The sequence below is a fragment of the Lissotriton helveticus genome, chromosome 5_1 (assembly GCF_964261635.1).
Source record: "Lissotriton helveticus chromosome 5_1, aLisHel1.1, whole genome shotgun sequence".
NCBI lineage: Eukaryota > Metazoa > Chordata > Amphibia > Caudata > Salamandridae > Lissotriton > Lissotriton helveticus.
Genome location: NC_136065.1, coordinates 863,623,201 through 863,635,492, shown reverse-complemented (window position 1 = coordinate 863,635,492; position 12,292 = coordinate 863,623,201). Strand labels below are relative to the sequence as shown.

The 12,292-nt window shown below is 47.0% G+C and overlaps 1 protein-coding gene across 1 annotated transcript in view; it reads right to left on the bottom strand.

Moving 5' to 3' along the window:
- Positions 1 to 12,292, bottom strand: part of PARG (poly(ADP-ribose) glycohydrolase) — a 911,041-nt gene that overhangs the window by 22,845 nt on the left and 875,904 nt on the right. The window contains exon 17 of the mRNA XM_078643350.1: positions 8,137 to 8,265. Within this exon, the coding sequence (XP_078499476.1) occupies positions 8,137 to 8,265 (129 nt within the window). The remainder of the gene's footprint in view (positions 1 to 8,136; positions 8,266 to 12,292) is intronic.

Sequence of the window (12,292 nt, the reverse complement as noted above, 5' to 3'; positions counted from 1 at the left end):
ATCGAACGAATGTTAAACAGTGCTCTATCACCACTGGTCGCAAAAATTTATGATCTGGGGGAGAGGCTGACCAGGATTGAAAACACTGTAAGAAGGTCCCTCCCACCAAATGCCAACACGATGATATCCACATCCTCCACCCTTACTAACGTTCATGAAAGGCCTATGAATAATGCTTCTACCATACTTCCCACTTGTGACCCCCCTCCTATACCACCCATCCTAAGTGGTAGCAACGCTCCTCTTAATACCACTCATAGACTCCTGGAAAGAAGGCATCAATTGGACCTACCCCCGGAAGCTGCGCCATACGTTACCGTGCTCTCTGGGGTCCCTGAACTCACCCCGGGTAAACGTGAACTACAGCAGGACCTAATGAATAAAGCCATTTTCTGGCTTAAAAACCATAGACCTTTACCATCTGTTTTAGACGGCGGGATATTGAGCGTCAGGAGGGTGGGGTGGCTTGGTTCCCTGCCCAAAAATGTTCCAGGAGATCTCATTCTAATTAAGTTTAAGGACAGAAACATTGCTCCCTTTTTACGTTCTACCCAACACAAGGTTGGAGATGGCTCCATCCGTATCTGGGATCTGCATGACTTTTATCCCGGCCCCGGTGTACCAAAATACTATCATACCTGATGACAAAGGAGGATTTTGTGTAGTTTGGATTGGGATCTTGAATAGTATCATTCGTCAAACTGCCTTAGCTTGTCCTAAACAGTTTGTTTCTTCTTTTAATTATGTTTTGATTTGCTGGATTGGTCCTCTGTATGTTTGTATCTTTTCTCTGCTTGCTTTTATGGTTTTTAAATTCAAAAGCCGAATAAAGCTTATTTTGAAACCTTTGAAACCTTTGACTATGAAGTACAGTATTTTGGGTGGGCCTTTATACAGTATTTTTCCCCATTGTATACCAAAGTTAGCAGTTTTTATCCAATTCCTTGAACTGTTTTATGCATTTTTGAATTAAATATTAGGGACATACCTAGGTTTCACCTAGAAGATATATAACAATCTGAGGAGAAGGATCATTTTTGTTACACTATGCACCCATTATAGATATAAGGAACTGGCCTGAAAGCCACAAAACAAAGCTTTTGCAATTTTCTTTCACTTACATTCACAACTAGCTCCTTCACAGCAAATCTGATCAACATCTCAAAGCATTTAAAGGGCTCCTTTGATAGTCTTATGGGTACTACCGTTAAAGTTGCCACTGCTCAGAAGAGGATACAGGGCAGATATTTCCTGATGATTTGTCAACCCGGGTACAATCCCAAATTCCTCAATCAGTTTTAGAATGATGGAAAATGTTTAAGCCAGCTCCGTCTTATGAAGCTGTACATCAGCTGCATACTCCAAAATGATGTTTGTGGGTATCATGATATATGCCAACTGCTTGGCTGCTAAGAGGATGGGGAACAAGAGTACCTTTGATGTGTAATCGGACCTATATTAACTATTAGTGAAATCATCCTGTTAGTCTGTCCTGAGTTACAGGGTTGATGTAGCGGTAACTTGACAGTCATTTATCTTGACCAAGCTCATTAATTCAGACCATTGCTTACATCAACATAGGAGTATTTCCATATATTCCTTATGCAAATTATACAATGCCTTCTGGATGTCCAGAAAAGCATGCAGACTTTGGCCAACATGTATTATGCTGATGGACATTTTGCCACCTGCACTGCAGAGCTTAAATAAACAGTGCTGCAGTTGTAGGTGGAGAAGTGCATGTGGGCACAGTGGGGAGGACAGTAGTGGCACCGCAGGGCAAACATTGGCGTCCAGAGTACATCAGTGAATCCCACGCGGAGAAAGATATGCAAATCGTCAAGACTGATAATTTGCCTGAACTATCTTATGAATTGCAGTAATAGGCAGAGTGTCCTGAGGTTGGACATAGTATCCCTATTGGGAATGAAACCGATTTGGTCTGTGTTAACTGTTGCAGGCATCAGCGTACCCAGCAAATGGCCAAGCAGTTAGCATCCACATTTACCATTATCTCAGCCTATAGGACTCTCACTTCATGGAGATTAGACAACTTTGTCAGCAGTGCTCTAACAAGGCACTAGTAGCATGCCTTTGTCTACTGCTTACGTGGAAGTCTCCGGCAACGTAGGGGTCAGAAGGCTAATAGATCGTGGCCCGCTGATAACTAGATTGGGCCAAGGGGACACCTTATTCATTGAGGGAAGGTCAATGTAGAATGATGCTGAAGCTGTCAGGCTTACTCTCTTCTTGTTCACCGAATGAGAGGTTTGAATGTTTCGCTTCTACAACTGGAGTGGCTAAGGCTCAAAAACAGAAGTGTGTATGCAGTGCTCCTCATGGCCACCATATCCATCCTCTGCTACAGTGTTGCTGTTTTCATACCCCCCCACCCACCCCCGGTTAGCCTAGCAACCTTCTTGAACTTCATATGGGCCGCGCATGCGCCATTCAAGTCTCTGTGAAAAAGCAATATGCTCTTTCAGTACCCTGTGGATTATCATTTGTAACTGTTTCAAGTCTAACAGTAAATCAGGCATACTCCAAGTGCTTTCTACGTGTACAAACCAAGCTAACGTGAAAGATTCCAGACAGAACAGGATGATACGTTTGCAGCCTTGAATATAGCCGCAATTGAATCTATAATTTCAGAAGCTTCCAGTAAATCACTTTCTCAGTTCCTTCAAGCAAACATCCGACAGCAGATGTGTCGCTTGGTAATGCCAAAAACTGTAAAGTACATAAATAAAATGTAAAAAAGTTTCTCTCTTTTGTTGTTAATCGGGGCAATTCAAAGAATCCCATAATTTAAACATTAAGAAACAAGTACAAAAAGTCTCAGATATAATTTAAAAAAACAACAATCACTGAAAAACAAAACAGAGGATGGGGCTAGTGGCACAGACAATGATATATGTAAAAATAAAGCAGTGTGCATGAAGAGATAGAATAATTTCCCTGGTTTGTAATTCTGCCAGGAGACACTGAGCTATTCCATGATTCGCAATGGCTCGTTCTGAGCGGACTCGAAAAGAAACTATCCAGAACCAGTGATAATTCGACAAAACATTCTGGAGTGGGATCTTCACCCTCTGGATGATGAACCATGTCACTGAGAGCCCTTTTGCGTACCAATATAACATGTTATGCTCAATACTTTATTTAGGAGCCATACTTTGAGAGATTAGGACAAGGATTAGGACGACACAAATTGAATAATCACAATTTAGACACCAGCAGGTTAATCGAAACTTCCATCGGGGCAAGAATAACAATGATTTGAGGTTGAAAGTAAGCCATCAAGCAAACCAGCTCTTTCAGACAGAGCTACCCGCCTAGGAGTAGTGGTTGGGTTGACTGAAGTCTTTCACCACCTTGCAGTTTAATTTGCATCGCTCCTCTGCTGGGACCTAAAGCAAGCTTGATCAATCATCCAATTGCTGTGTGGAGGAATACTTAAGTGGCAGTTCTGCATTATTGTTCTGGAGGTAAACAGCATCACAAGAATCCCATTAAAAGGCAGCAAAGTCTGTACTCCTCAATTCACCTTAAATGGGTTTATCTCCATCAACGACCTTTCTTGTTCTGAATGGTTGAAGGGACTACAGTAATCATTTGCCAACACCCATTCGAACGCAGGAATTACAATTCGCCACACTACTTTATCCATTTACAAAGGACACTTTTCTGAAAAGTCAGTTTCTGGCCTGCTTGGAGGTTCCCTATGCAAGTCTTTGGATCGGGCACTAGTTCCTCACATGTCCTATCTACAGAGGGTTCATTTACCCAATTCTGATTGGGAAATGCTCTGTTTTAAGGTACGTCTATTTATTAGACATTCGTACTGTTTTATTTTAACAGTCAAAATAGTAATTCTTCCTGCTTTTAAGTTCTTATGCGTTCACCCTTTAATAATGAATAATGTTTTGCTATGCTCTTCCAAGGAGAATAGTTTATTTGTTTACAAGTGCGACTTAATGTTTGCTGCTTGCTGAATTTAGGCTGAGTTGCACATCTCTGTCCAGAAACACCTCTATTTGAACAACGTTCCTAAATCGTTTCCAATTCTCATGTGTTTCGACTTAGGGGGACATGGCTACCAATCAATCAATCAGGCAATTTGTATAGCGCGCTACTCACCCGGGAGGGTCCCAAGGCGCTAGGAGGGCCAGGTCTTGAGTTGCTTCCTGAAGGAGAGATGGTCGTGGGTCATCCGTAGGTGGATGGGGAGGGAGTTCCATGTCTTGGCCGCCAGGTAGGAGAAGGATCTTCCTCCGGCGGTGACTCTGCGAATGCGTGGTACTGTGGCGAGGGCGAGGCTGTTCGATCGCAGCTGGCGGGTGGGCGCGTAGAAAGTGAGGCGGTTGTTGAGGTACTTGGGACCCAGGTTGTGGAGAGCCTTGTGTGCGTGGGTGAGGAGTCTGAACGTGATCCTTTTGCTGACGGGGAGCCAGTGCAGGTCTCTCAGGTGGGCGGAGATGTGGTTGTGGCGGGGGATGTCCAGGATGAGTCGTGCGGAGGCGTTCTGAATGCGCTGGAGTCTTTTCTGTAGTTTGGCCGTGGTTCCCGCGTAGAGGGTGTTCCCGTAGTCCAGTCGGCTGGTGACGAGTGCCTGGGTAACTGTTTTCCTGGTTTCGGTGGAGATCCATCGGAAGATCTTACGGAGCATGCACAAGGTGTTGAAGCAGGATGACGAGACGGCGTTGACTTGCTTGGTCATTGTGAGGGAGGAGTCCAGGATGAAACCCAGGTTGCGTGCGTGGTCCGTTGGTTTGGGGGTGGTGCCCAGGGCAGGGGGCCACCAGGAGTCGTCCCAGGCCGAGGGGGATGATCCCAGGATGAGGACTTCCGTCTTGTCTGAGTTCAGTTTCAGGCGGCTGTTCTTCATCCATTTGGCGACGTTTTTCATTCCTTCGTGTAGGTTGGTTCTGGCGGTGGCGGGGTCGTTGGTGAGGGAGAGGATCAGCTGGGTGTCGTCGGCTTAAGAGATAATGTTAAGGTTGTGTTGGCGTGCGATGGCTGCGAGAGGGCTCATGTAGACGTTGAAGAGGGTGGGGCTGAGTGAGGATCCTTGTGGTACGCCGCAGATGACTTCGGTGGCCTCGGATCTGAACGGGGGGAGGTGGACTCTCTGGGTTCTTCCGGCGAGTAATGAGATGGTCCAATCCAGTGCTTTCTCTTGGATTCCGATGTTGTTGAGGCGCTGTATTAAGGTGCGGTGGCAGACAGTATCGAACGCTGCAGAGAGGTCGAGGAGGATGAGGGCAGCTGTTTCACCGTTGTCGAGCAGGGATCTGATGTCGTCGGTAGCTGCGATGAGGGCGGTCTCAGTGCTGTGGTTGACTCGGAAGCCGGACTGTGAGGGGTCGAGGGATTCGTGCGTCTCGAGGAAGATGGCGAGCTGTTTGTTGACGGTCTTCTCGATGACTTTGGCAGGAAAAGGGAGGAGCGAGATGGGGCGGAAGTTCTTGAGGTCGGTGGGGTCCGCTGTCGGTTTCTTCAAGAGGGCGCTGAGCTCAGCATGCTTCCAGCTCTCCGGGAAGGTGGCGGTGTTGAAGGAGATGTTGATGATGTCCCGGAGTTGAGATGCGATGATGGAGTCGGCCTTGTTGAAGACGTGGTGGGGGCAGGGGTCGGTTGGGGATCCTGAGTGGATGGTGTTCATCGTGCGGGTGGTGTCTTCGGTGCTGACCGGGGTCCAGGCGCAGAGGGTGATGGTGGGGTGCGTGGTTGGTGCGCTGAAGCTGTTGTGAATGTCGGCGATCTTGCGATGGGAGAAGGAGGCAAGTGAGTCGCAGAGGTCTTGCGAGGGAGTGAAGTCGTTGTTTCCGGCGCTGGGGTTGGAGAGCTCTTTGACGATGCTGAAGAGTTCCTTGCTGTTGTGGGTGTTGTTGTCCAGTCGTTCTTTGAAAGTTGTCCTTTTGGTGGTGCGGACCAGCTGGTGGTGTGTGCGGGTGGCGTTCTTGAGGGCAGACATGTTTTCTGTAGTCTGGTCGAGGCGCCAGGTTTTTTCAAGGGTGCAGCAGTTTTTCTTGGATGTTTTGAGTTCGTCGGTGAACCACGAGGCTTTCTTGCTGCTGGGTCTGCTGGGAGGGTTCTTCAGTGGTGCGAGGTCGTCGGCGCAGTAGGTGAGCCACTGAGTGAGGATGCGAGGTGCTTCGTTGGGGTCCGTTGAGCTGGCGGGAGGGTTCTGGCTGAGGGAGGTGGTGAGCTGGTCGGTGGTGATCTTGCTCCAGCTCCTGCAGGGAACTTGTTGTGGGTGGTGATGGGTCGCGGTTCTCCTGAAGCTGAAGTGGACGCAGCTGTGATCTGTCCAATGAAGTCCGGTGGAGTGGCTGAAGGAGATGTGCTCGCTGGAGGAGAAGATGGGGTCGAGCGTGTGGCCGGCGTAGTGGGTGGGGGTGTTAACCAGTTGCTTGAGTCCGAGGTTGGCGAGGTTGTTGCTGTCCTTGTTGTTCTCCAGGTGGAAGTTGAGGTCCCCTAGGAGGATGTAGTCAGAGGAGGCGAGGGCATGCGGGCTGATGAAGTCTGCGATGGCTTCGCTGAATTGTGTGCGTGGTCCAAGGGGTCTGTAGATGAGAGTGCCTCTGAGGGTGGTCTTGGGGTCGGTGTGTATCTGGAAGTGGAGGTGCTCGGCGGCGGTGAGGGTGTCGTTGGAGTTGGTCGTGATGCGGATGGTGTTCTTGTGGACGATGGCGATGCCTCCTCCGGTCTGGTTGACGCGATCCCTCCGGGTGATCTTGTATCCGTCCGGGATGGCTATGGCGATGTCGGGCGCTGAGGAGGCGTTCATCCAGGTTTTCGTGAGGAAGGCGACGTCTGGTGATGTAGTGTCGAGGAGGTTCCAGAGTTTGACGGCGTGTCTGTGGACGGAGCGGGTGTTGAGCAGGATGCACTTGAGGTGGTTGTAGCTGGTGCCTGGCCTTTCGGGTGTGGTGCAGGTCCGGAGATAGGTAAACTTGCAGGCTTGGCAGGTGAAGGGTCCGTGGGTGCGTTTCGGGGTGGCTCGGTAGCAAGCGGGGTTCCGGCCGGCGTTAAGTGCGTGGAGGGTGGGGGCGTCATAGGTCCGTCGTGTGGGTTGGCATCGACGGGGGCCAGGGGTCCTGGCGCTGGGCGCGGTCCTGGCGCTGGGCGCGATCCAGGCGCGGACGGGCGCAGACGGGCTTGCCTTTGGCGCGCAATCGGCGCGCCCGTTGCGCGTGAACGCTGCACGTACGCGTGGGCTCCATGAGGCGAAGTGGGAGGGAGGAGCAGCTGGGAGGCGGGAGCAGGGCGGCCAATGGGGTACAAAAAAGAAAAGGGGGCGGGGCCGCGAGGGAGCAGCGACGGGAAGCGGGGGGCGGGTGGGGCACACCAGAGGGTACGGCTAAAAAACGAAAAGCACACTAATGAGAACAGAAGTAAAAAGTAAAATACAGAAGTACAATCACAACAGGTACAATCACAAGAGCACGAAAGAAAGGCAGGAACAGAGCAGGGAGAACGAGCAGCAGGGAGAACGAGCAGCAGCGAGGGGGCACAGCTGGCGAGCCGTGCGGCGTGGGGGGGTGTCCTGGGATCAGGTCACACTCGCCTGTGCCGCGCGGGCTCCTTATGAGGCCAAGTGGGAGGGAGGAGCAGCTGGGAGCGGGACGGCCAATGGGGTACAGAAAAGAAAAGGGGGCGGGGCCGCGAGGGAGCAGCGGCGGGAAGCGGGGGGCGGGTGGGGGCACACCAGAGGGTACGGCTAAAAAACGAAAAGCACACTATCTAATGAGAACAGAAGTAAAAAGTAAAATACAGAAATACAATCACAACAGGTACAATCACAAGAGAACGAAAGAAAGGCAGAAACGGAGCAGGGAGAACGAGCAGCAGCGAGGGGCCACAGCTGGCGAACCGTGCGGCGTGGGGGGGGGGGGGGTGTCCTGGGGTATATGTTGTTTGGCACAAAGTTACCATCTTAAACTTAGACTGCCCGAGTGGGCTTTATTATAAACTGAAGATGTATGACCAGACTTTGCAACTTGTTGTGGGGGAAGGAGGCTTAAATGGAAGTACAGTATAGCTTTCAGAAAAACATGTACATCGGATGCTCTGGTCAGTTACCCCCCAACATTACATCTGGAACAAGACATAACCTCACTCTGCACTTACCGACAGTCAGCCCGCTCTTTGCAAGAGCGGAATGCATGTTGTAAATTTCTTTCATTAACTGATGGTCTCCAAAAGTGAAATATACCACGTCCCGTCCAGCCTGGGAAGCTGCCAGGATCTGTAGTAAGGCTGTAGTAAAACAAAAGATAAAAAAATAATGGAAAGGTACAGATGCATTAAAGTGAGATTTACTCAGTGCAAAAAACATGCTAGACGTATGTTCCATGTTTAGGCTATTAAAGGTATTACCATCCTTATGCCATATTCTTTGTATTTAAACAAATGGAACAGCATTTGTAAGAAATATTGCGTTTGTCGTTTGCTCTTGCTGTGAAAAGTATAGTAAGTATAGAAAGTCATTAGCTCAATTCAGTTCAGTTCATAAACTTTATTCGGGTACCTTGGTACCCATAAAAGCACAAAGTCATGACAAATACAAACAACAATCTGGGAGTTTGAAAACACATGACAATGTAAAATATACAGAAATATTACATGATATTTTTTTAAATCAGAATCTGCTTATTAACAGTGATTTCATTGGGAAGGAATAAAGCTAAAACCATAAGAACATTTTGCCGTTATAAAAAAATCTCAGGGTTCCAGCATGGATTAGCTAGTTTAGGAAGTGATCAAAATAAATCCATGTTTACTGAGGATTTGCTATAACCATTCCTCTTGACTGCGTTCACTATCCTCAAATTATAGTTCTTAAGGGACACCAAAAAAGTCTTAAAATAGAATGTTGCAAACATGTTGTTCTTCAGATCCATTAAGTTAGAATTTTCCTGAAATATTTTTTACATTGGCATGTATTGTAACCAGTCTATGTACTCCTAAAAAATAGGTTACTGACCTTTTGTAATGTTTCTTCGGAAATATACATAATCATCCGGAAGATTCATCATCTTTAAAAACTTTTCTCAGGCTAGTTACTGCCTGTATCCAGTCATTTTTAGACACAAATGCTCACTGAAACCATGTTCAAGCCGCATGCATCAGGGGAACTGTAGTGGCATAAGGAAGCATGCCAGAGATTACAGGCTAGAGTTAAAGGTCAAAGTCTCATGCAGGAAAGATGCAGATAATTAGTTGGAGCTGCAAGAGCTAGTGAGCAGAATGGAAAAAACTCCTTAGGAGTGTGCAAGATGGAGCAACCGCAAACAATTACAACAAACCTGAGAGATTCTAGTTCAAGGCAGAAGCTTTTACCTCCACAGTATAATTCAAATGGTGCAATGTGAAAAAAGGAGTCTGCCAAGTCGACATAACATTCACTTTCTGTGCCACACATTTCAGCTAAGAGTAGTATGCCTTTCAATATGGCCCAGCCTCACAATTACAAGAACTTCATTTCTACATAATATTTGCCTCCTGTTCTGCTTTTTAGGTTGAGCCTGGGCAGTGCAAGCGCTGCCCTGAGGTATAGACTTGAAGCCTCCGTCCACATTTCTCATTGGCTTGTGTCATTGTCCACTGTAAACTGTGGCTGTTTATTGGTCAGAAAGCTTAATAGTCCCTCCTTAGTACCGCCTTGTCTCATTTTGTAACCTTCCATGGAGACATCCCCTGTTTCGTGTGCTGTTGCTTCGTAGGCTTTATTTACAGCCTCCCAGCACTATTTTCTCAAATGTCTTGCCTGCTGCTGCAGGCAGGACACGCTCTCTCCTAACGCTTTTAAAAAAAAATCATAGCACAAATTTGCAATGCACTAGGTCTTGCATTTGTGAGAGTTTAAGCTATTGGCATGGTAAATGAAAATGCCTTTTATTTATCGGTTTTAAAAACAGCACACAAATAATTGGCATTGTCATTTACAATGCCAATAGCGCAAACTCTCATAAATGTGACACTTATTGCATTTCAAATGCTTGTTCTAGATGTTCTAAATACATGTAAATACTATTACCCAACTCAGTTTTATTCACTTTATAGACCGCGGAAAGAAGGATTAGTTAGAATTTAAACCTGTCACTTGCAGGTGACACATTGATCTTACCAAAGAGGAAAACGTTATTTACCCTCTTTAACCCCTTCACTGCAGCGGCTATTCCGCCGCAGTGCTAAGGGGGCGGGGCGGAAGAGTGGTGGGCGCATGCTGTTGACGGAACCGCTCCGTCACCAGCGTCATTTGCGCTGTGCTTATGACGGAGCGGTTCCGTAATGGCCAGCCCCGCTCAATAGAACGCTCAGCGCTGGCGCGGAATACGCGCCGCGCAGGCGTGCCGAGCGGGCCATGACGGAACCGCTCCGTCATCAGCACAGCGCGACCGCAGCTGATGACGGAGCGGTTCCATCATCAGCAGGGAAGGGGTCAATGCTCTTTCTGGTTGATACTTTAACTGCAGAGTTCTCAGCTTGTGAATTTCCTCAGGTGCCATCCAGGAACTGGAAGCTCTTGCAATAGCTCCTAAGCATGGAGAAGTGGCAACGTCGACCTCTGCCACCGGACATGATAGAGGCTCATAAAGGTGCTGCATCTGTGGTCTCATGTCAGTTTAATCAGTAGACATTAAGGGAATGCAGAACATAGCTAACTGATCTTTCACTGTCCATGTGCGAAGGATTATGCTACTTACCCAGTAAGCATGTTTTATTGGCATGAGGAGCTGTAGATTCACATGCTTTGCATACTTCTGCCATCTAGTGTTGGGTCCGGATGTTTGCAAGTTGTTTTTATTCAAAGAAGTCTTTCCTAGTCACGAGGTAAGGTAACCCGGTGATAGTGGGCATGGGCATCGACTCTATTGTTAGATTGTTTTCCCGTAAGACGGTGAGAATGGATTAAGTAAGTGTAGTATAGAAATGTCCATGTGTATGTAGCTGGAAGGGTGAATGTGAATCTACAGCTCTACATGCCAAGAACAGATGCTTACTGGGTAAGTGGCATAATCTGCTCAAGGCATGTGTGCTGTAAATACACATGCTTTCAAAGACTATAATAGCAGTATTCTCCCAAAGCGGTGGCTAACCAGCAGATGTTGCAGCTGTTTGAAAAAGTGTTTTTAGCACTGCTTGCCCTACATTGGCTTGTTGGCGTGCTAACACATCCAAACAGTAGTGTTTGGTAAATGTTTGTGGTGTGGACCATGTTGCTGCCTTACAAATGTCCGCTATAGGGATGTTACTTAAAAAGGCCATAGACGCTCCTATTTTACGAGTGGAATGCACTCTAGGAGGTACAGATAAAGTTCTTTTAGCTTTAGAATAGCATGTTTAAATGCATTTAACAATCCATCTCGCAATACCTGATTTAGAGATAGGATTGCCTTTGTGAGGTGTAGCAAATGTAACAAAAAGTAGCTTTGTTTTATGAAAACCCTTTGTTCCTTCAATATAATACAATAATGCTCTTCTGACGTCATGAGTATGAAGGGCTCTTTCTGCTACAGGATCATGATGAGGAAAGAACACAGGTAACTCAACTGATTGATGAAAAGCAGAAACCACTTTGGAAAGGAACTTTGGATTGGTGCGAAGAACTACCCTGCCTCTATGAAGTTGAAAGAAGGATTCTTATTTATTTATTCAAAGTTTTATATAGCGCGAACAAGATCCTTACAGATATCAGAGCGCTTCACAGAGACAGGGGTAGGGGCAGCAGGAATGAACAGAGATAATGGGAGCAGTATAATAGTCACTAACATAGTAGGATAATAATAACGTACAGAAAACATATCAATATACAATCAGGTAAACAAGTAATATAAGACGGCACAAGTCATTGATCCCACTACAGAAGGGTTCAGGTAAACCTTGGATGTGTGGATGGCTTATACCAATTTCTTAGGATAGAGAGAACACTGGGTGGGGGCATCGGGAGGGTGATTCAATAAACCAGAGTGTATCATATATTGGTCGGTAGTCTTGTAAGGTGAAAGCCAGTAGCTCACCAACTCTCCTCAATGAAGTGATAACAATGAGGAGGGCCACATTCCATGAAAGAAACTGTAGTGGACAGTTGTTTAATGGCTCAAAAGGTGGACCCATGAGCCATGTAAGCACAATGCTTCGATTCCAAACTGGTGCAGGAGGTACCCTGGGTGGTATTATTCTCTTAAGGCCCTCCATAAAGGCTTTAATTACTGGAACCTTTAACAAAGATAGATGTTGTCTGTTTTGCAAATATGCAGCTACTCCTGCACGATGTAAACGA